This window comes from Bufo gargarizans, chromosome 2 (genome assembly GCF_014858855.1).
Source record: "Bufo gargarizans isolate SCDJY-AF-19 chromosome 2, ASM1485885v1, whole genome shotgun sequence".
Taxonomy (NCBI): domain Eukaryota; kingdom Metazoa; phylum Chordata; class Amphibia; order Anura; family Bufonidae; genus Bufo; species Bufo gargarizans.
Window position 1 is genome coordinate 712311437 of NC_058081.1, and position 24525 is coordinate 712335961.

The 24525-nt window shown below is 44.2% G+C and overlaps 2 protein-coding genes across 51 annotated transcripts in view; one reads left to right on the forward strand and one right to left on the reverse strand.

Annotated features, from left to right (window-relative positions):
* Window positions 1–24525, reverse strand: part of LOC122926346 (collagen alpha-1(IV) chain-like) — an 875364-nt gene that overhangs the window by 340557 nt on the left and 510282 nt on the right. The window lies entirely within an intron of this gene.
* LOC122925953 (uncharacterized PE-PGRS family protein PE_PGRS20-like) overlaps window positions 1–24525 on the forward strand; it is a 144061-nt gene that overhangs the window by 24161 nt on the left and 95375 nt on the right. For 48 of the 50 annotated variants that reach the window (XM_044277301.1, XM_044277305.1, XM_044277304.1 and 45 more), the window contains exons 7-12: window positions 3145–3174; window positions 8966–8995; window positions 9134–9181; window positions 10160–10189; window positions 21728–21757; window positions 23891–23920. In XM_044277301.1, coding sequence (XP_044133236.1) covers window positions 3145–3174; window positions 8966–8995; window positions 9134–9181; window positions 10160–10189; window positions 21728–21757; window positions 23891–23920 — 198 coding nt within the window. The remainder of the gene's footprint in view (window positions 1–3144; window positions 3175–8965; window positions 8996–9133; window positions 9182–10159; window positions 10190–21727; window positions 21758–23890; window positions 23921–24525) is intronic. The other 2 variants (XM_044277341.1, XM_044277344.1) reach the window with 1 other exon arrangement.

The following is a 24525-nucleotide window of genomic DNA, read 5'->3' on the forward strand; positions in this document are numbered from 1 at the left end:
GATTACTGGCTATTATAGGCGGTTCATACCCAATTTTGCCGCTATAGCATTTCCCTTAACTGATCTCACCAAGGGAAACGGGTCGGTGATGGTAAAATGGAATTATGAAGCAGAAGAAGCGTTTCAGACTTTAAAACAGGCTCTTTGTTCCCAACCAGTATTGATGACCCCTGACTTTAGAAATGAATTTGTGGTACAGACAGATGCTTCCAGCTCAGGAATAGGGGCAGTGTTATCACAGACTGTTAATGGAGTGGAGCATCCTGTGCTTTACTTGAGCCGCAAACTAAATAAGCATGAGAAGAACTATGCAGTTGTAGAGAAGGAGTGTTTGGCCATAAAGTGGGCCATAGAATCACTCAAATACTACTTGCTGGGTCGGAAGTTTCGCCTGGTCACTGATCATGCCCCTCTGAAGTGGATGAACCTGAACAGAGAGAAAAATAGCAGAGTGACAAGATGGTTTTTGGCTCTGCAGGCTTACAGCTTTACAGTGGAGCACAGGCCAGGAAAGTGGCAAGGAAATGCAGATGCGTTGTCACGTGTGCATTGTCTGCTGGTTTCAGTTGCTCAGACCTACTTGCCTGAGCAGAGGGGGGGGATATGTGATACCAATGCTGGATTGGTAGTGGAAGGGAGGTATATTTCCCCTAGATTCCTCTCCTATGTAAGTAGCAGGTGAAAGAATCTCACCTGTGAGGTAATTAATGAAGCAGCACTGAGGGTGGGGATATAACAGAGCAGGAGGTCAGTCAGTCTCTCTCTGTCTGGGGACACAGAAAGCATGTCTGTGTGAGTGAGCAAACTGTGAGTACTAGGTTGCTGATGCCTTGTTTTGTGAGCTGGCTGGGAGAAGCCCACCAGCGGATAGATAGGAACCTCTAATGTTTAGTAAGTGCCGGACAGGCAAGACTTTTGTTTTGTTTTATTTTATTTGTGCAACCTGCTCAATAAACCTGGCTCCAGGCCAGCTTAAAACTTCTACCTTGGTGGCTGGTTGGAATTGTGTGAAACAGACAAGTGTCCTTTGACCCCAGCAAAGGCGATCCCGAGCTTATCACCCCACAAGATATATATATATATATATATATATATATATATATTGCAGTTGCCTGGCTGCCCGTGTGTGAGAGGCTGCAGGCTCAGTCACAGACAGCACTGTGTGCACACCATTCATACAGAGTGTGACAGAAAATACCTCGCAGATAAAAAAATAATTATATTTAATATTTTTCTGTGACATAATCACATTTGCAAGCCCGTGTGCGTCAGGCCCACACAGACTGTATTGTGGCCACTGGCTAGTGGCTAGGCCTGCACTCATACCGTTACAGGGTGTCATTCACTCAAATACCTTGCAGATAAAAAAAAATTATATTTAAAATTTTTCTGTGATCTAATCAAATCACATTTGCAAGCCCGTGTGCGTCAGGCCCACACATACTGTATTGTGCCCACTGGCTAGTGGCTAGGCCTGCACTCATACCGTTACAAGGTGTCATTCACTCAAATACCTTGCAGATAAAAAAATAATTATATTTAATATTTTTCTGTGACATAATCACATTTGCAAGCCCGTGTGTGTCAGGCCAACACATACTGTATTGTGCCCACTGGCTAGTGGCTAGGCCTGCACTCATACCGTTACAGGGTGTCATTCACTCAAATACCTTGCAGGAAAAAAAAATCTATTTAAAAATTTTCTGTGATCTAATCACAATTGCAAGCCCGTGTGTGTCAGGCCAACATATACTGTATTGTGCCCACTGGCTAGTGGCTAGGCCTGCACTCATACCGTTACAGGGTGTCATTCACTCAAATACCTTGCAGGAAAAATAAATTATATTTAAAAAAATTCTGTGATCTAATCACATTTGCAAGCCCGTGTGTGTCAGGCCCACACAGACTGTACTGTGCCCACTGCCCACCACTTATATAGGGTGGCACAGTACCTTGCACGCATAGTAACACTCATCTAATAAAAAATGACAGGCAGGGGCAGGCCACGCCGCAGGGGCCGTCGTGTTCGTGGTGCTGTGATTTCCACTGGCCCTGGAATAATGCCCAGTGTTCAGAGGCCACGTACCCTGAACCCAAAAAATTCAGAGAAAATAGTTGACTGGCTTACACAGGACACCCAATCTTCAGCAGCTTCCGCTAAGAACCTTGACGCACCATCCTCCTCCCCTCCATAACCTCCTCGGCTGAGTACTCTTCTGCTGCGACGTCTGGCTGCACATCAACTGAATCCCCCCAGCTCCCCAGGGGCTATTCCACATCCCGGATACGACAGTGTCACGCTGTCTTGGGGTTGACTTGCCTGAAAACAGAGAGCCACACCGGACCAGCACTCCTGTCCGCCCTGAACGCACAGGTGGATCAGTGGCAAAGCTTACCAAAAGACAACTGACTTATAGGACCTGGAACAGCATGGAGCCATTGACTCTGATAGATAGGTCTGTTGGGGGACTGAGTTAGATGGGGGAAAGATAAATTCTGTTTTCTCCATAATACATTCTGTTTTCACTTGGCCCCAGGAGACGGACAAGTCTGTAATGCCAAAGAACGAGAGTGTGTTAAACAGAAGGGAGAGGTCCAGGAGTTGGAGAAGGCCAGAGTAATGTAATTTGTCTTGGCAGTTAGCAGATCGTTGGTGAATTTGGTAGGGGAGATTCAGTTGAGTGGTAGGGTCGGCGGCCAGACTGTAGCCGGTCAAACAAAGAGTGAGATGAGAGGTGGAAAGAGAATTCAAAGTGGACATGTTGTTCAAGTGCAGTTTTGAGAAAAAAATATGTAGTAATATGTGGTGACAGCTGTCCATATCTATCTATCTATCTATCTATCTATCTATCTATCTATCTATCCATCTATCTCTCTATCGATCCATCTATTTTTCTATCTGTTTGTCTGTCTATCTATCTTTCAATCTATGATCTATCATCTCTATTATTGAGATTAACTAAAGATTCTGAAGATGGTGAAGTTATCTGTACTATTTGTTCTTTTGACTTTAAAGGAAAGGAGACCAGTATCAGATTTAATTTAATTTTATTCAGTATTGTTGTGTAATATAATTTAAAAAAAAGTTGCAAAAACAATTTTGAATCTCTAGTCGGTGGAAAACAAAACCTGTTTTTCTTTCAGGTATAAATGGAGGAATTCCAGGTTCAACAGGTAAAGTATAAATATGTGTGTAAATGATTTGTGAGCTTTACTTGCAGTACCCTGCCTGACCAATAGGAGTGCTATTAAAAGGTCATATACCCACATAATAATATTAATACTTTAATAATAGTAATGCAAAGCAGAATTAAAACTTACCCAAATATAGCTGCTTATGGGACCAGAGAAGAGCATGGAGCCATTTACTGTGATAGATAGGTCTGTTGGGGGGCTGAGGTCGAGGAACATACATTCTTGTTTTAATTTATCCACAGGAGATGGCCAATAGTGATGTCCCGAACTATTCGCCGGCGAATAGTTTACCGGCGAACATAGCTTGTTCGCGTTCGCCGCTGCGGGCGAACATATGCGATGTTCGGTCCGCCCCCTATACATCATCATTGAGTAAACTTTGACCCTGTACCTCACAGTCAGCAGACACATTCCAGCCAATCAGCAGCAGACCCTCCCTCCCAGACCCTCCCACCTCCTGGACAGCATCCATTTTAGATTCATTCGGAAACTGCATTCACAGTGAGAGGAGGGACAGTGTAGCTGCTGCTGATTCAATAGGGAAAGCGTTAGCTAGGGCATTGTTCTGTGTCCACAGACTCATCTGCTGTAAGGACAGCATCCTGACAGCACCCCAAAAAGCCCTTTTCAGGGCTGGTACATCAGTCTGCTTTTTTTTTTTCCATATATATATATATATATATATATATATTGCAGTTGCCTGGCTGCCCGTGTGTGAGAGGCTGCAGGCTCAGTCACAGACAGCACTGTGTGCACACCATTCACACAGAGTGTGACAGAAAATACCTTGCAGATAATATTTTTCTGTGACATAATCACATTTGCAAGCCCGTGTGCGTCAGGCCCACACAGACTTTATTGTGCCCACTGGCTAGTGGCTAGGCCTGCACTCATACCGTTACAGGGTGTCATTCACTCAAATACCTTGCAGATAAAAAAATAATTATATTTAATATTTTTCTGTGATCTAATCACATTTGCAAGCCTGTGTGTGTCAGGCCCACACATACTGTATTGTGCCCACTGGCTAGTGGCTAGGCCTGCACTCATACCGTTACAGGGTGTCATTCACTCAAATACCTTGTAGGAAAAATAAATTATATTTAAAAAATTTCTGTGATCTAATCACATTTGCAAGCCCGTGTGTGTCAGGCCCACACAGACTGTACTGTGCCCACTGCCCACCACTTATATAGGTTGGCACAGTACCTTGCACACATAGTAACACTTATCTAATAAAAAATGACAGGCAGAGGCGGGCCACGCCGCAGGGGCCGTCGTGTTCGTGGTGCTGTGATTTCCACTGGCCCTGGAATAATGCAGAGTGTTCAGAGGCCACGTACCCCGAACCCCAAAAATTCAGAGAAAATAGTTGACTGGCTTGCACAGGACACCCAATCTTCAGCAGCTTCCGCTAAGAACCTTGACGCACCATCCTCCTCCAGCTCAGCTTTGGTCACCTGTTCTCAAGTTACCACTCTCTCCCCCGCCGCCACCACCACCACAGCCACCACAGCCGCTTCACTTGATCCCTCAGAGGAGTTATTTACACATCAGTTGGATGAAATTAGTGATGCGCAACCATTATTGCCAGGGAATGTAGATAACAGGGATATGTCTCAGTCAGGCAGCATTACACACATGGACGTACAGTGTGATGATGATGATGATGATGATGATGTTGTACCCGCTGCTGCTTCCTTTGCTAAGGTGTCAGATACAAGTGAAGTGGTTGATGATGACGATGTGTCCGTGGATGCCACGTGGGTTCCTGCTCGAAGAGAAGAAGAAGAGGGGGAAAGTTCAGAAGGGGAGACAGAGAGAAGGAGGAGACGAGTTGGAAGCAGGGGGAGGTCGTCGCAAGGAGCTAGTGGCACAGTCAGACAGCATGTATCGGCACCCGGGGTCAGCCAGACAGCACGCCAATCAATGCATGCTGTTGCCACCACCAGAATGCCGTCATTGCAAAGCTCAGCAGTGTGGCATTTTTTTTGTGTGTCTGCCTCTGACAACAGCGATGCCATTTGCAACCTGTGCCAAAAGAAACTGAGTCGTGGGAAATCCAACACCCACCTAGGTACAACTGCTTTGCGAAGGCACATGATCGCACATCACACAACGCCTATGGGATCAACACATGATGACGAGTAGAAGCAGCACACAAGCTCAAAGCCACCATCCTCCTCCTGGGCCAGCATCTTCAGCCACGTCAACCACTGCTGTCCTCCTTGCCCCCTCTCAACCACCCGCCACTCCGCCTCTCACCTTGAGCAGTTCCATCTCATCTGCCCACAGTCAGGTGTCTGTAAAGGAAATGTTTGAGCGTAAGAAGCCAATGTCACAGAGTCACCCCCTTGCCCGGCGTCTGACAGCTGGCTTGACGGAACTCTTAGCCCGCCAGCTTTTACCATACCAGCTGGTGGAGTCTGAGGCCTTCAAAAAATTTGTCGCTATTGGGACACCACAGTGGAAGGTACCCGGACGAATTTTTTTTTCTAATAAGGCAATCCCAAACCTCTACTCAGTGATTGAAAAGGAAGTCATGGCATCTCTGGCATACAGTGTTGGGGCAAGGGTCCATCTGACCACTGATACCTGGTCTGCAAAGCACGGTCAGGGCAGGTATATCACCTACACTGCGCATTGGTTCAACCTGCTGACGGCTGCCAAGCATGTAATGCGCCACGACTTGCAGGCAGGCCTACTGCCAACTCCTCTACTCCTCCTACTCCATCCTCTTCCATAACCTCCTCGGCTGAGTACTCTTCTGCTGCGGCGTCTGGCTGCACATCAACTGAATCCCCCCAGCTCCCCAGGGGCTATTCCACATCCCGGATATGACAGTGTCACGCTGTCTTGGGGTTGACTTGCCTGAAAGCAGAGAGCCACACCGGACCAGCACTCCTGTCCGCCCTGAACACACAGGTGGATCAGTGTCTGACCAACTGGAGATCGGCAGCTTTGCACAGCTTATAAGGGGGATGTCACAGCACAACGGGAATCTAACAGGGAAAGAGTAATCCTCCTCCTACCACGACCACGGCGGCAAGGACTGGACGCTTTACAGATGTGTTGTTGATGGAGGACTTTTTCAGTCCTACACATCGCCACAGCCCTTCAGGATCCAGCCTTAGAGAAAGACTCGACCGACAGGTGGCAGACTGCCTCGCCTTAACTGCAGATATCGACACTCTGAGGAGCGATGAACCCCTTGACTACTGGGTGTGCAGGCTTGACCTGTGGCCTGAGCTATCCCAGTTTGCGATAGAACTTCAGGCCTGCCCCGCTTCAAGTGTCCTGTCAGAAAGGACCTTCAGTGTAGCAGGAGGCATTGTCACTGACAAAAGAAGTCGCCTCGGTCAAAAAAGTGTTGATTACCTCACCTTCATTAAGATGAATGAGGCATGGATCCCGAAGGGACTGACAGTAGGGGATACGTTTAACTAACAAAAGGCCTGATGACATGCCTTGGCCTCAAAATGGTCCCCACGCTGCTGTATTTAATGTCTGCATACCGGATGACTTTCGTTAATTCTCCGCCACCAACTAGGGTTCAAGCCGCAATGTTTTAGTCACCTTTCTGCCTTGAAAACATCAATTTTTCCGGCCGCTGCTACAACAGCGGCTGCAACAATAACATTGTTTTTCAGGCATGTGTACATGCCTAATTTTTCTGGCCTCTGGTGCTGCACTGTGGCTGCAAAAACAAAACAAAAAAAAAAGGCACATACAAGTGTCAATTCCACTTTCGTGATCGTTACCTTGCTGTGGTGAAGGGGCTTGCGTATCACAATGAAGCGATCATCACCTCTATGAGTGTGTTGGCAATGTTGCCACACCCCAGATGATAAGGCCGTTGCTTCATTATGATCAGACCAAAAGCAATCGGGACGGCTGGATGTTTTTTCATAGAAAAAATAAATAAATAATTTTTTAAGTTGTATGGGTGGGTTTTTAATACATAAAATAAAAAAATCATAATAAAGTCTCTTAATAGTTTATTAGAAATAATGCAGACAATTTAAAAAATCCCCATCAATTCCAATACAAATCAAGTACAGAGCTCAGAACTAAATTATTCCAGGATGTCGTAATGGTTCGTTAATTCGACAATGGTTAATCAATTCGACACACGTCCCCGGATAGGGGACGTAACAGGGATTAAACTGATAGGAATAGTACTAGTTAAGACACCACTCATATAGGGTGTCACAGCACATTGCTCCGTGCACGCGCAGTGCCCCAACTTGGGAGTAAGAGGACCGACCAAGCTGCTTTTTCCATCTCCCGGTTCCTAAAATCAATTCAGTTTGGTGTATCAGAGTTTGTCTGTCACTGTGAAGGCAGTCGAAGGTACCCGGCCTAAATTTTTTTTCACAAAAGGCAATCCCACCCTGATATGGGATGTAACAGGGATTAAACTGATGAGAATAGTACTACAGAAAATAGCACTCATATCGGGTGTGACAGTAAATTGCACGGAGCAGACGCAGTGCCCGTGGCGTGGATTCAAACAAAGGGGAGGGAGTCAGCGTTTTTTTAACCATCTCCCCGTTCGAAAAATCCATTTAATAAATGGACCCCAGATTGGGGACGTAACAGGGATTAAACTGATGAGAAGAGAGAACTATAGAAAATAGCACTCATATCGGGTGGGACCGGGACCCTTGGTGTTGTACGTGGCTGGATGGAGGAAGAAACCTTCGATGACATCAACGGGACATGGCTAGCTTGGTATCCAACCTTGTGCAAATGGGAAGTTTGCGGTTGGGCAAATGGACTGTTTGCGGTTGTTTGCGGTGCATTAAAAGGGGAGTTTAGTCTGTCAATGTCTGTGAAGCGGGCGTAACCCTTACACTACCTGATCAATACAACATCATACCTGATTGTATACACACACTGGATGTTTTAAACCACGTTGTTCAAAAAAAAATTGGATTGTTAGGTGATTTATGCCCTTTATGGATTAAAATCCAACTCTGCGTCAACTATGTAATTTTCCATGGGAGTTTTGCCATGGATCCCCCTCCGGCATGCCACAGTCCAGGTGTTAGTCCCCTTGAAACAACTTTTCCATCACTATTGTGGCCAGAAAGAGTCCCTGTGGGTTTTAAAATTCGCCTGCTGCCTATAGAAGTCAATGGCAGTTCGCCCGGTTCGCACGTTCGCGAACATTTGTAGAAATTCGCGTTTGCCGTTCGCGAACGGAAAATTTTATGTTCGCGACATCTCTAATGGCCAACTCTGTAATAGCAAAGGATGAGAGAGTGTGTAAAAGAAGGGAGAGGTCAACTGTGTCAATTACAGAGGACAGATCCTGGAGTAGGAGGACAAAGTTATGTCATTTGTCTTGGCGGTTAGCAGATCGTTGGTGAATTTAGTAGGGTATTTACAGTTGAGTGGTAGGGTCAGAAGCCAGACGGTAGCCTGTAAAACAAGAAGTGAGATGAGAGGTGGCAAGAAAATTCTAAGTGGACTTTTAGAAAAAACTGGAGTAGTAATATAGTGTGACAGCTGTCTATATCTATCTATCTATCTGTCTGTTTTTCTATCTATCAAATATCATCTCTATTATTGAGATTAACTGAAGATTCTGGACATGATGAAGTTATCTGTACTACGTATTTGTTCACTTGAATTTAAATGAAAAGGAGACCAATATCAGATGGAAATATATCATTCTATTCAGTATTGTTTTGTAAAAAAATGCATGTTTCAAAATCTATTTTGAAGCTCAGTCATTGGCCAACAAAACCTGTTTTTCTTTCAGATATAAAAGCAGGAACTCCAGGGTCAGCAGGTAATGTATATAAATATATAGGTCATGTATGAAAATGATTGATTAGCTTTACTTGCAATACCCTGTCTGACCGCATGGAGTGCTGTTAACAGGACATATGTCCACATAATACTAATACTTTTCTTTACTTAATAATAGGTAGCTGGTCTTATCAATTTGTGGGAAATCAGCCGGTGAATGGAATTGGTAAGTTTAAAAAAAAGACAATGCTGTGAATAAGAATTGATGCAACAGCATAAATACATATTTTAAGACTTAAAGATTGATTAGAAGGGCGCCGGAGTGTTAGATGGGAGGCAACAGAGAAAGTTGCTACAGTAGTCTAGGCAGGAGATGATGAGGGCATGTACAAGCATTTTTGCAGACTCTTGGTTGTGGAATGTGTGGATCTGAGAGCAATTTTTAGAGGCTGCAGGCGGTGGAAAAGGCTTAAATGTGTGGTTTGAAGGACAGAGCGGAATCAAAGCTTACCAAAAGACAACTGACTTATAGGACCTGGAACAACATGGAGCCATTGACTCTGATAGATAGGTCTGTTGGGGGACTGAGTTAGATGGGGGAAAGATAAATTCTGTTTTCTCCATAATACATTCTGTTTTCACTTGGCCCCAGGAGACGGACAAGTCTGTAATGCCAAAGAACGAGATAGTGTGCAACAGAAGGGAGAGGTCCAGGAGTTGGAGAAGGCCAGAGTAATGTAATTTACCTTGGCAGTTAGCAGATCTTTGGTGAATTTGGTGGGGTAGATTCAGTTGAGTGGTAGGGTCGGCTGCCAGACTGTAGCCGGTCAAACAAAGAGTGAGATGAGAGGTGGAAAGAGAATTCAAAGTGGACATGTTGTTCAAGTGCAGTTTTGAGAAAAAAAGGAGTAGTAATATGAGGTGACAGCTGTCTATATCTATCTATCTATCTATCTCTCTATCTATCCATCCATCTATTTTTCTATCTGTTTGTCTGTCTATTTTTCAATCTATGATCTATCATCTCTATTATTGAGATTAACTAAAGATTCTGAAGATGGTGAAGTTTTCTGTACTATTTGTTCTCTTGACTTTAAAGGAAAGGAGACCAGTATCAGATTTAATTTATTTTATTCAGTATTGTTGTGTAATATATATAAAAAAATCTCTAGTCGGTGGCAAACAAAACCTGTTTTTCTTTCAGGCATAAATGGAGGAATTCCAGGTTCAACAGGTAAAGTCTATAAATATGTGTGTAAATGATTTGTGAGCTTTACTTGCAGTACCCTGCCTGACCAATAGGAGTGATGTTAACAGGACATATACCCACATAATAATATTAATACTTTAGTAATAGTAATGCAAAGCAGAACTAAAGCTTACCCAAAGATAGCTGCTTATGGGACCAGAGAAGAGCATGGAGCCATTGACTGTGATAGATAGGTCTGTTGGGGGGCTAAGGTCGAGGAAGATAAATTCTTGTTTTAATTTAGCCACAGGAGATGGCCAACTCTGTAATGGCAAAGGATGAGAGAGTGTGTAAAAGAAGGGAGAGGTCAACTGTGTCAATGACAGAGGACAGATCCTGGAGGAGGAGGACAAAGTTATGTAATTTGTCTTGGCAGTTAGCAGATCGTTGGTGAATTTGGTAGGGTAGTTACAGTTGAGTGGTAGGGTCAAAAGCCAGACGGTAGCCCCTTAAAACAAGAAGTGAGATGAGAGGTAGCAAGAAAATTCAAAGTGAATTTGTTCAAGTGTACATTTGGGAAAAACAGGAGTAGTATACTGTCCTCATTCATGTTAGCTCGGTGTGTAATCTGACATGTAGCTAAACCTTCTGTCTTCTGAGAAAAGAGACTTTTCAGCTTTAACGTTCTCTTTATTGCTCGTAGATTGACAGGGAAGGGGAAACTACAGAATAAAACAGTAGTATTTTAGAACATAAATATCCATGGTACATGGCATAAGACACAGAATAATCTGCTATACATGCAGTACATGAGGTAATACAATAGTAATGAGCTATCAGATACAATAGACATAATAAACTGTAGTAAATGACACATAGATAGTGCTCTTACCGACCATGCTCAAAAACAGGCTGAATAACAAATGTGGCAGGAAAACCAGTGAGAGTGTGTGGCTTCTGAGACATAAGGTGGTGGCTGCTTGCTGTACCAGCACAAGACTACAGGGAGTGCAGAATTATTAGGCAAATTAGTATTTTGACCACATCATCCTCTTTATGCATGTTGTCTTACTCCAAGCTGTATAGGCTCGAAAGCCTACTACCAATTAAGCATATTAGGTGATGTGCATCTCTGTAATCAGAAGGGGTGTGGTCTAATGACATCAACACCCTATATCAGGTGTGCATAATTAGTAGGCAACTTCCTTTCCTTTGGCAAAATGGGTCAAAAGAAGGACTTGACAGGCTCAGAAAAGTCAAAAATAGTGAGATATCTTGCAGAGGGATGCAGCACTCTTAAAATTGCAAAGCTTCTGAAGCGTGATCATCGAACAATCAAGCGTTTCATTCAAAATAGTCAACAGGGTCGCAAGAAGCGTGTGGAAAAACCAAGGCGCAAAATAACTGCCCATGAACTGAGAAAAGTCAAGCGTGCAGCTGCCAAGATGCCACTTGCCACCAGTTTGGCCATATTTCAGAGCTGCAACATCACTGGAGTGCCCAAAAGCACAAGGTGTGCAATACTCAGAGACATGGCCAAGGTAAGAAAGGCTGAAAGACGACCACCACTGAACAAGACACACAAGCTGAAACGTCAAGACTGGGCCAAGAAATATCTCAAGACTGATTTTTCTAAGGTTTTATGGACTGATGAAATGAGAGTGAGTCTTGATGGGCCAGATGGATGGGCCCGTGGCTGGATTGGTAAAGGGCAGAGAGCTCCAGTCCGACTCAGACGCCAGCAAGGTGGAGGTGGAGTACTGGTTTGGGCTGGTATCATCAAAGATGAGCTTGTGGGGCCTTTTCGGGTTGAGGATGGAGTCAAGCTCAACTCCCAGTCCTACTGCCAGTTTCTGGAAGACACCTTCTTCAAGCAGTGGTACAGGAAGAAGTCTGCATCCTTCAAGAAAAACATGATTTTCATGCAGGACAATGCTCCATCACACGCGTCCAAGTACTCCACAGCGTGGCTGGCAAGAAAGGGTATAAAAGAAGAAAATCTAATGACATGGCCTCCTTGTTCACCTGATCTGAACCCCATTGAGAACCTGTGGTCCATCATCAAATGTGAGATTTACAAGGAGGGAAAACAGTACACCTCTCTGAACAGTGTCTGGGAGGCTGTGGTTGCTGCTGCACGCAATGTTGATGGTGAACAGATCAAAACACTGACAGAATCCATGGATGGCAGGCTTTTGAGTGTCCTTGCAAAGAAAGGTGGCTATATTGGTCACTGATTTGTTTTTGTTTTGTTTTTGAATGTCAGAAATGTATATTTGTGAATGTTGAGATGTTATATTGGTTTCACTGGTAAAAATAAATAATTGAAATGGGTATATATTAGTTTTTTGTTAAGTTGCCTAATAATTATGCACAGTAATAGTCACCTGCACACACAGATATCCCCCTAAAATAGCTAAAACTAAAAACTACTTCCAAAAATATTCAGCTTTGATATTGATGAGTTTTTTGGGTTCATTGAGAACATGGTTGTTGTTCAATAATAAAATTAATCCTCAAAAATACAACTTGCCTAATAATTCTGCACTCCCTGTAGAAAGAAACAGGAACTAACTAAAATGCCCTGGGACTCCCATAATGCATAGGGTAAAAACAGGCTGGATCAAATACCTAAACTCATCAATAGATGGTGCTTTTACCATACAATGTAATGCAAATGAATTACAACACAGTTAAATGCAATGTCAACTGATAAACACACAGAAACAACTAGATCGGAATCTGGGGACAGAACACTCCCCGCTTGACGTCAACTGACGTCACTATTGTATTCGTTGGGTGCAAACAGTAGAACGAGTTCTCCTACTGGTCTGAGGAACAATTTGGTCTCTCCCTGTCTCCGTATTTTCAATTCTACTTTGAGTATAATTCCGTCCTTACTTGGGAATGTCTTACTCACAAGAGCTAACAGCCAGTCGTTTCTTCGTAACTGGCAGTCTTTCATTAGGACTACATCGTCGGTCTGTAGGTTAGGCTTGCTGGTTTGCCACTTTCTCCTCGGTTGCAGAGTGGGAATATATTGCTTTTTCCACTTGTCCCAGAATGAGTTTGAGAGACTCTGTACTTGTCTCCATTAATTCTTGTAAAGATCTTTGGAATTAAATTCTCCAGGTGGAGCACAAATTTGTTTAGTCTTTTGGGTAAGCAGTGTGGTGGGTGTGATAACTGTTGGGTCATCACGATCGCTAGAAATAGGAGTTAGCGGTCTGGCATTTATGATAGCCGATACTTCCGCCAGGCTTTCATGAGTCAGCTTTGAAGATCCTTCTTGTAAGAAGATTGAGTCGATGATTCTCCGTGCGATGCCTATCATCCTCTCCCAAGCACCTCCAATGTGAGAAGAGTGTGGTGGGTTGAAGGTCCAAGTGCATCCTCGTTCACTAAGGTATCTTTCTATGTTGTTAACATTCAAGTTGGAAGAGAGTTGTAGTTCTCTTGATGCTCCGACGAAGTTTGTGCCTCAGTCAGAATGAATGTGTTTGACAAGTCCTCTAATGGCAATGAAACGTCGGAAAGCATTAATGAAACAGGAAGCATCCATAGATTAAATTACTTCAATATGGACAGCTCTGATGGACAGACAGGTGAACATAATCGCCCAACTTTTCCCTTGCGCACGGCCTTCCCTTGTTTGCTGGACAACCACAGGCCAATGACCGAACACGTCTAGGCCAACATTGGTGAAGGGTGGATCCGTACTTAGTCGGTCATACGGGAGGTTTGCCATCTTCGGTGCCTGTGCGTTACCACGAAGTTTCCGACAGGTGACACATTTAAATATGAATCTGCATACACATCTTTTAGCCCCAGCTATCCACAGTTCAGCTGCTCTTAGAGCTCCTTCAGTGAACAGACGACCTTGGTGCTTTGTCTGTTCATGGTAATGTTGCACGAGCAGATATGATGTTGTCTAGGAACTATCACATTGGCGTCCACCTACTCTTAAGAGCCCATTTTCATTGATCACTGGGTTGAGTTTCCTTAAAACACTACCTTTGGGCATGGGTCTTTGGATGACCGCACAGGCGATTTCTGTTGCATAGGTTTCATGCTGTACAGCCTGGATGATTACATTTTTTGACCACTTTAGATAAAGAGCTGTGTAAACATGTTTACAATGATGCCAACCTCTACAGATATTTTTATCTGCGGATGAGGTTGCTTTGTACTAACCAGCAATGTGAGTGATGGCATGGACAAGAGATCTCCAAGTAGAGAACCTACTGAATCTGTGGAATTTCAGGTGGTGGTCGAGAGTCTCCGTATGTAGCACAGATATCTGAGGATGTATCTCAACATCAGTATGTGGGTCTACTAGTTCAAACATGGTAGTTTCTGCTGTGTTGGGCATCGGCTTGTACAAAAAGGTGGGGCCTGTAAACAAAATCGTATCCTTGAGACGGTCAGCAGCGACGGATCTGGTTACTTGGTCTGCAGGGTTCAGATGAGTAGGTACATATTTCCATTGTTCAGGAGTGGTAGATCTTCTGATCCTTAGCACTCTGTTGTTAATGTAGACATAGAAACGTCTAGCTTCATTACAGATATATCCAAGTACTATCTTGCTATCGGTATAGAACTCAGAGTCTTTAATCTCCAGGTCCATTTCTGCAGCAATGAGTTTGGCTAACTCCACCGCTAACACCGCGGCACATAGTTCCAGGCGTGGTATTGTGTATTCCTGGAGTGGCGTTAGTTTCGCTTTACTCATGACGAACCCTACATGGCATTGTCTGCTGGTATCTAATGTCTTCAAGTAAGCTACAGCCGCAATTGCTTTGACTGAAGCATCGCAGAAAACACAAAGTTTTTGTGTCTCAACCTTGGTAGTTGGTACAGAAACATATGGACGAGCTATGTGAAGATCAGATAAGGCTGTAAAGGAATTCTTCCAGGCCATCCACGTGGTTCTTTCCTTCATGGGAAGTGGAGTGTCCCAGTTCGACCCTTCTCTGGTGAAGTCTCTTAACATAGCTGTACCTTTGATGAGTATAGGGGCTGCAAATCCCAGTGGGTCATATAAACTGCTTATGGCAACAGTACTCCTCTGCAAGTAAAGGGTTTTTCTTCTCTGATAACCTGGAAAGTCAAAGTATCAGCTTTTATGTCCCATAGTAGGCCAAGGCTCCATTGCATCGGTGGTGAGTCAAAGCCTAGGTCTAAATCCAGTGGCGTACACACAATCCATGGGGCCCCGGTGCGAAACTGATCCATGGGCCCCCCCCCCCCGTCTCGGGAGGGGTGTTTCCCCGGGCAATAGGAGATTATGGGGCCCCTGTGTCCCCACCCGCCCTCAAACCACACCCACACACAGCCCCACCCATAAATCGCGCCCGTACCTCTTACATCCAGTGACGTCTCCTTCGATATAGATGTTCTCTGTCCTCATCTTCTCCTTTCAGACCAGACCACCATTTTTACGCCGTTTTTAATCTCTGCAGTTTGACAAAAAAAAAAATCTTAGTTTACTACTTTTCCATCATCCCGCCATCTTCTGGATAAAACATCCTACTACCCCAGTACTGTGCCCTGTGGTCCCCAATAGTGCCCCCAATAATGTGCCAGTAACAAGTGCCTCTCTCCCCCATGTGCCAGTATCAAGTGCCAACCCTCCATGTGCCAGTATCAAGTGCCAACCGCCCCATGTGCCAGTATCAAGTGCCAAAACCCCTGTGTGCCAGTATCAAATGCCAAACCCCTCGTGTGCCAGTATCAAGTGCCAACCCCCCCTTCAGTTGCCAGTATGAAGTGCCAACCCCCCCTCATTTGCCAGTAAGAAGTGCCAACCCCCCCTCATTTGCCAGTAAGCGCCAACCCCCCTCATTTGCCAGTAAGAAGTGCCAACCCCCCTCATTTGCCAATAAGAAGTGCCAACCCCCCCTCATTTGCCAGTAAGCGCCAACCCCCCTCATTTGCCAGTATGAAGTGCCAACCCCCCTCATTTGCCAGTAAGAAGTGCCAACCCCCCTCATTTGCCAGTAAGCGCCAACCCCCCTAATTTGTCAGTAAGAAGTGCCAACCCCCCCTCATTTGCCAATAAGTAGTGCCAACCCCCCTCATTTGCCAGTAAGCGCCAACCCCCCTCATTTGCCAGTATGAAGTGCCAACCCCCCTCATTTGCCAGTAAGAAGTGCCAACCCCCCCTCATTTGCCAGTAAGCACCAACCCCCCTCATTTGCCAGTAAAAAGTGCCAACCCTCCCTCATCTGCCAGTATGAAGTGCCAACCCCCCTCTATTTGCCAGTAAGAAGTGCCAACACCCCCATTTGCCAGTAAGTGCCAAGTTGCCAACCCCCCCAATTTGCCAGTAAGAAGTGCCAACCCCCCCTATTTGCCAGTAAGAAGTGCCAACCCCCTCCCCCTCATTCGCCAGTATAAAGTGCCTCCTCATGTCCCAGTAAAGTCTGGTATATAAAAAATAAAATAAACCCTTATACTTACCTCCTTAGCAGCGATGAGATGCAGGCCTCTTCTGGCCTGTGTCCCATGCTGTACGGCTCAGGTGGCGCGATTACGTCATCGCGCCGCCTGCACCGCTCTGATAGGCTGCCAGCACAAGGCCCGCAGCCTAGCAGAGGAACAGGGAAGAGAGACGCCTCCCTCCCCTGCCCGGCCGCAGCACAGCTATCTGTATCGCTGCCCTGAGGACGGCAATACAGATCACTATGGAGATGAGCGCTTCCACAATGGAAGCGTTCATCTCCCTGTCACCTGCCGCTGCCGCGGGCCCACACTTGAGTTTCAGTGGCACTACTGCAGGGGCCAGGGGTCCACAGGCGGCCGGGCCCCCTGGAGTGCCGGGCCCGGTCGCAACTGCGACCCCTGCGACCCCTGTATGTACGCCACTGTCTAAATCCTTCAAGTCTTCTAAATGGTCCCGAGAAGGAAAGGCTTCCATCAATTTCTAGCTGTTAGAAGCGATCTTGTGTAGCCTCAGGTTAGACAGAGAGAGCATCTCCTGGGTTCTTTTAAGAAGACTGATTGCAGTCTCATCTGAGGGCATTGATTTCAGACAGTCATCCACATAGAAGTCCTTCTCTACAAAGAGTCAGACATCCGCTCCGTACTTTTCTTCTACTTTCTGAGCAGCGCCTCTTAATCCATAGATGGCGACTGCAAGAGAAGGACTATTGCCGAAGATGTGAACTTTCATACGATACTCTGTAACATCTTTAGAGGGATTGTTGTCCTTGAACCATAGGAATCTCAATTTCTATGTTCCTTCTTAACTAGAAAGCAATCGAACATCTGTTGGATATCAGCCATGAATGCAATGGAGTCTCTGCGAAAACGGAGAAGCACTCCTATGAGCTTGTTGTTTAGATCCGGGCCTGACAGCAAAACGTTGTTCAATGATACGCTTCACACTTGGCACTTGAGTCAAACACTACTCTGATCTGACCTGGCTTCTTCGGGTGATACACCCCAAACATGGGCAGGTACCAGCTCTCTTCTGAGTCTCGAAGTGTGGGTGCTAACTCTGCATGACCATTCCGGAATATATTTTCCATGAAGGCAAAGAAGTGATCTCTCATCTCAGGTTTACTTCGTAGGCTGTGCCTGATAGAGACAAATCTCTTGAAAACTCGTTCTCTATGGTTGGGTAAGCGTTGTCTTTGAGGCTTAAAGGGTAGAGGTGCAACCCAGCTTTTTGTTTAGTCCTGCACCATTCCCTGCTCCATTATATCTAGGAACAGTCTATCTTCGAATGACATCGCTATTCGATTGTCTTCTTTAGTCTTGCGGAAGACTGTGGATCCCAGGTGGTTTTGATTGGCATCCCAGATGAAGTCATCGTAGGCAGGACCTGCAAGGGTATCTGGTGATGAAGTGGTTTGAGGCAGTTCCTTAATGAAGAAGTGATTTCCGCATGGTTGGAGAAGAGATGGGTGTCTATTCTCAAGTGTACTGGTAAGCATGCTGTTGACAGTTGTTGGTTTGCGTACACCTCCCAAACAGACTTTCCCTACAATGACCCATCCTAGGTCAAGTCTCTGGGCTTATGGAGCGTTGTGAGGTCCATTGATATGCTGTCTAACCTTGTGGACCTGTAGGATATCCCTCCCGAGGAGTAAGACTATCTGAGCTTTAGCGAAAACAAACGAATAGGAGCTCATAATACCAAAATATATATATATGCTTTATTAAGACATGATTAAAATGACATAAATTGGAATAATAGATGAATGCGATGCCATGAACATGAGGAAATGGGGGCAGAGGACAAAAAAGAAAAACGCCACCCTGGCGTCTGAGCTTTAGGATCAAGGTTCGGGATCAGGTGTCTTATACGCTTGAGGTGAGGCTAATGCACTGCTACTTCTGGCGTGGGTATCTCAGACCTGTTGTCAGGAATCTGGTTTCATTCCAGTATAGTTGGTAAATGCAGACGCACTTGACCATCGCTGGACTCAACTATGTAGCCGCTTGCCCTTCTTCCGGCTGTTTCCACAGTACCAGCACAAGTTCTTAGAGAGTAGGGGGCACCGGGTCCTCTGATGTCGAAGCTATCAAAGAAGGCAGACTTCGCTAATGACTTGTTACTTTGATCGTCTAGAATTGCATACACTTTGATGGCTTTGCTTCGGTCGTCTGCTGGGTAAACCTTCACTAGGGAGATTTTAGAGCAGGATATGCCTCCCCTGAGGTCTCTGCAAACCTCTGTACATTTAGAAGTAACTGCCAAAGTGTCAGCATTTGTGTCCTTTCGCTCCCTGCTATGCTCTTGGGTTTTGGGTCAAGCCCATGATGGTGGCCCAGGGTGTAGAGCTGTGTTATGGTTTGTGCTGTCACATTCGGCACACTTTGCACTAACCTCACAGTCCCTGGCGAAGTGCGAAATTGAAGAGCAGCATTTAAAACAGATGTTGTTCTCCTTGAGGAAGGTGTTGCGGTCTTCTAATGACTTTTCCCTGAAGGTTCTGCACTTGAGTAGGGAATGAGGCTTCCTGTGTAAGGAACACTGCCTGCTCGGGTCCTTGGTTTTGTCTCCTCCTTGACAGGAGCTGAACTCTTTATGGACTGAACCTGTGGAAGAAACGTTAATTTTGTGGACCTCCACCATGGCCCTACGAGGTTTACTGACTGAGGTGGTGTTACATGACATCATGAAATCAAAACTAGGAGCATTTCAGATTTTTTCTTGTTTAGAGACAAAATCTACAAACACATTAAATGGAGGAAATGGTACATTGTAAGTCTGTTTATACTGAGAACCATACATGACCCACTTCTCTTGCAGGTTGTATGGGAGCTTCTGAACTATGGGGTTCACACCTATAGTAGTGTCAAGGAATGTCAATCCCACCAGATCCCCTTCTGCCTTTGCTACACTCAGCTCCATTAATAAGTCACTTAACTCTCTAAGCTTTGAATAGCCTTTGTTCGCTATTTTAGGAAAGTCCTCAATTCTCTTAAATAAGGCGCTTTCTATGACCTCTGCTGCGCCATAAACCTCATCAAGTCTATCCCAGACCCTTTTTAGACCAATGTCTGAATAATTTACATTGATGTCTCTAATCCTTCTAGCGTGTTCGGCGGACTCACTTCCCAGCCATTTTACCAGGAGATCAAGTTCCTCTTTACATGACAGACCTAAGTCTCTGGTGGCATTTTGGAAGGAAGCTCGCCAAGCTCGATAGTTCTCAGTGTGGTCGCTGAACTTTACAAGTCCCTTGGTGACCAGCTCATGTCGAGCAAGCAACCTGGCAAAGTCCATTGTGGCTTAATTGGCGCTGGAACCGGCTGGTGTTGTGTTGTCAGAGTGAATGTGTGGTGCACGGCCATACCTGTTGGAAGTCTCTGGTTTAATCCGGTCTGTGTAATACCGTTCTGAAGCGAAGGGCATCTCTCTTAGCAGGGGCAGATTTCTGATTCTCTGTTCTGGAGAGAAGTTGTTGTAGCCGGTTTCACTCTGATGTGTATTCTCTAGTTTGCTGCAAGGAGAATGATAGTCGACTTTCTGATGATCCGAATAAGCATGTTGGCTTGGCTTGTCAACAAACGGCTTTATATTAAGTGGTGCATCTGGGCCGTCATCTGACTTGGAATGTTGATAGACATATTGTAAGGTTCGCTGTTGTGGATCTTGGAATTCAAGTCCTGGATGGACGATGCTGCGATGACTCTTGGTTTCCTGAAGTTCCGTGGCTTCTAGAAATTCTGCTTCTGCTATGGCAGCTGCTGTCTCTTTATCTGCGGCAAGTTTTTCTAGAGTTGCTTCAAGTTGCGCTTTCTCCAGCTTTATCTGCATCTCTTGTTCTGTGAAGCTGGCTTTTGCCTTTGCAGCTTCTGCTTTTGCGCAGGCAATGGCAGCAGCTGCTTTGATTGATGTCCTATTAGAGCCACTTATCTGAGACCTTGTCTTGACTGAAGATGCTTGACTGTTAGACATGGTGTGACTGTTAGGAGACTGCTGCAATATCCGTAAGTAGGCTCTGCGTGGATAATGGCGGGCTCCGTATAGTCTGATACTCGGTGCGACTGTTAGTAGACTGTTGTGATATCCGTATGTAGGCTATGCATGGATAATGGCGGGCTCTGTCTAGTCTGATCTTCTGAGCTAGTTCTCAGCAGTCGTTTCACTATACTGTCCTCATACACGTTAGCACGGTGTGTAATCTGACATGTAGCTATACCTTCTGTCTTCTGAGAAAAGAGACTGTTCAGCTTTAATGTTCTCTTTATTGCTCGTAGATTGACAGGGTAGGTGAAACTACAGAATAAAACAGTAGTATTTTAGAACATAAATATTCATGGTACATGGCATAAGAGACAGAATAATCTGCTATACACGCAGTACATGAGGTAATACAATAGTAATAAGCTATCAGATACAATAGACATAATAAACTGCAGTAAATGACACATTGATAGTGCTCTTACCAACTATGCTCAAAAACAGGCTGAATAACAGATGATGTGGCAGGAAACCAGTGAGAGTGTGTGGCTTCTGAGACATAAGATGGTGGCTGCTTGCTGTACCAGCACAAGACATGAGGTAATACAATAGTAATGAGCTACCAGATACAATAGACATAATAAACTGCAGTAAATGACACATAGATAGTGCTCTTACCAACTATGCTCAAAAACAGGCTGAATAACAGATGATGTGGCAGGAAACCAGTGAGAGTGTGTGGCTTCTGAGACATAAGATGGTGGCTGCTTGCTGTACCAGCACAAGACATGAGGTAATACAATAGTAATGAGCTATCAGATACAATAGACATAATAAACTGCAGTAAATGACACATAGATAGTGCTCTTACCGACTATGCTCAAAAATAGGCTGAATAACAGATGATGTGGCAGGAAAACCAGTGAGAGTGTGTGGCTTCTGAGACATAAGATAGTGGCTGCTTGCTGTACCAGCACAAGACTAGAAAGAACCAGGAACTACCCACAATGCCCTGGGTCTCCCATAATGCATAGGGAAAAAATTGGCTGGATGAAATAACTAAACTCATCAAAAAATGGTGCTGTTACCATACAATGTAATGCATGTTTCAAAATCAATTTTGAAGCTCAGTCATTGGCCAACAAAACCTGTTTTTCTTTCAGATATAAAAGCAGGAACTCCAGGGTCAGCAGGTAACATATATAAATATATAGGTCATGTACAGTACAGACCAAAAGTTTGGACACACCTTCTCATTCAAAGAGTTTTCTTTATTTTCATGACTATGAAAATTGTAGATTCACACTGAAGGCATCAAAACTATGAATTAACACATGTGGAATTATATACATAACAAAAAAGTGTGAAACAACTGAAAATATGTCATATTCTAGGTTCTTCAAAGTAGCCACCCTTTGCTTTGATTACTGCTTTGCACACTCTTGGCATTCTCTTGATGAGCTCCAAGAGGTAGTCACCTGAAATGGTTTTCACTTCACAGGTGTGCCCTGTCAGGTTTAATAAGTGGGATTTCTTGCCTTATAAATGGGGTTGGGATCATCAGTTGCGTTGAGGAGAAGTCAGGTGGATACACAGCTGATAGTCCTACTGAATAGACTGTTAGAATTTGTATTATGGCAAGAAAAAAGCAGCTAAGTAAAGAAAAACGAGTGGCCATCATTACTTTAAGAAATGAAGGTCAGTCAGTCAGCCAAAACTTTGAAAGTAAGGGCTATTTGACCATGAAGGAGAGTGATGGGGTGCTGCGCCAGATGACCTGGCCTCCACAGTCACCGGATCTGAACCCAATCGAGATGGTTTGGGGTGAGCTGGACTGCAGAGTGAAGGCAAAAGGGCCAACAAGTGCTAAGCATCTCTGGGAACTCCTTCAAGACTGTTGGAAGACCATTTCAGGTGACTACCTCTTGAAGCTCATCAAATGAATGCCAAGAGTGCAAAGCAGTAATCAAAGAAAAAGGTGGCTACTTTGAAGAACCTAGAATATGACATATTTTCAGTTGTTTCACACTTGTTTGTTATGTATATAATTCCACATGTGTTAATTCATATTTTTGATGCCTTTATAGTCATGAAAATAAAGAAAACTCTTTGAATGAGAAGGTGTGTCCAAACTTTTGGTCTGTACTGTATATAAATGATTGATAAGCTTTACTTTGCAGTACCCTGTCTGACCGCATAGAGTGCTGTTAACAGGACATATGTCCACATTATACTAATACCTTTCTTTACTTAATAATAAGTAGCTGGTTTTATCAATTTGTGGGAAATCAGCCGGCGAAAGGACTTGGTAAGTTTTAAAAAAAGAGAATGCTGTGAATATGAATAAATGCAACACCATAAATACATATTTTAAGACTTAAAGATTGATTAGAAGGGCACCGGAGTGTTAGTTGGGAGGCAACAGAGAAAGTTGCTACAGTAGTCTAGGTAGGAGATGATGAGGGCATGTACAAGCAATTTTTGCAGACTCTTGGTTGAGGAATGTGTGGATCTGAGAGCAATTTTTCAGTTAGAGGCTGCAGGCGGTGGAAAAGGCTTAAATGTGTGGTTTGAAGGACAGGGCGGAATCAAAGCTTACCACAAGACAACAAACTTATGGGATCAGGAACAGCATGGAGCCATTGACTCTGATAGATAGGTCTGTTGGGGGACTGAGTTAGATGGGGGAAAGATAAATTCTGTTTTCTCCATAATACATTCTGTTTTCACTTGACCCCAGGAGACGGACAAGTCTGTAATGCTAAAGAACGAGAGAGTGTGCAACAGAATGGAGAGGTCCAGGAGTTGGAGAAGGCCAGAGTAATGTAATTTGTCTTGGCAGTTAGCAGATCGTTGGTGAATTTGGTAGGGGAGATTCAGTTGAGTGGTAGGGTCGGCGGCCAGACTGTAGCCGGTCAAACAAAGAGTGATATGAGAGGTGGAAAGAGAATTCAAAGTGGACATGTTGTTCAAGTGCAGTTTTGAGGAAAAAAAGGAGTAGTAATATGAGGTGACAGCTGTCCATATCTATCTATCTATCTGTCTGTCTATCTATCTCTCTATCCATCCATCTATTTTTCTATCTGTGTATCTATCTTTCAATATATGATCTATCATCTCTATTATGGAGATTAACTAAAGATTCTGAAAATGGTGAAGTTATCTGTACTATTTGTTCTCTTGACTTTAAAGGAAAGGAGACCAGTATCAGAATAAATTTTATTTTATTCAGTATTGTTGTGTAATATAAAAAAATAAAAATAAAACATTTCAAAAACAATTTTGAATCTCTAGTCAGTGGCAAACAAAACCTGTTTTTCTTTCAGGTATAAATGGAGGAATTCCAGGTTCAACAGGTAAAGTCTATAAATATGTGTGTAAATGATTTGTAAACTTTACTTGCAGTACCCTGCCTGACCAATAGGAGTTCTGTTAACAGGACATATGCCCACATAATAATATTAATACTTTAGTAATCGTAATACAAATCAGAATTAAAGCTGACCCAAAGATAGCTGCTTATGGGACCAAAGAAGAGCATGGTGACATTGACTGTGATAGATAGGTCTGTTGGGGGGCTGAGGTGGGGGAAGATAAATTCTTGTTTTAAGTTAGCCACAAGAGATGGTCAACTCTGTAATGACAAAGGATGAGAGAGTGTGTAAAAGAAGGGAGCGGTCAACTGTGTCAATGACAGAGCACATATCCTGGATGAGAAGGACAAAGTTATGTAATTTGTTTTGGCGGTTAGCAGATCGTTGGTGAATTTGGTGGGGTAGCTTCAGTTGAGTGGTAGGTAGGGTCAGAAGCCAGATGGTAGCCTGTAAAACAAGAAGTGAGATGAGAGGTGGCAAGAAAATTCAAAGTGGAATTGTTCAAGTGTACTTTTAGGAAAAACAGGAGTAGTAATATAGTGTGACAGCTGTCTATATCTATCTATCTATTTGTCTGTTTTTCTTTC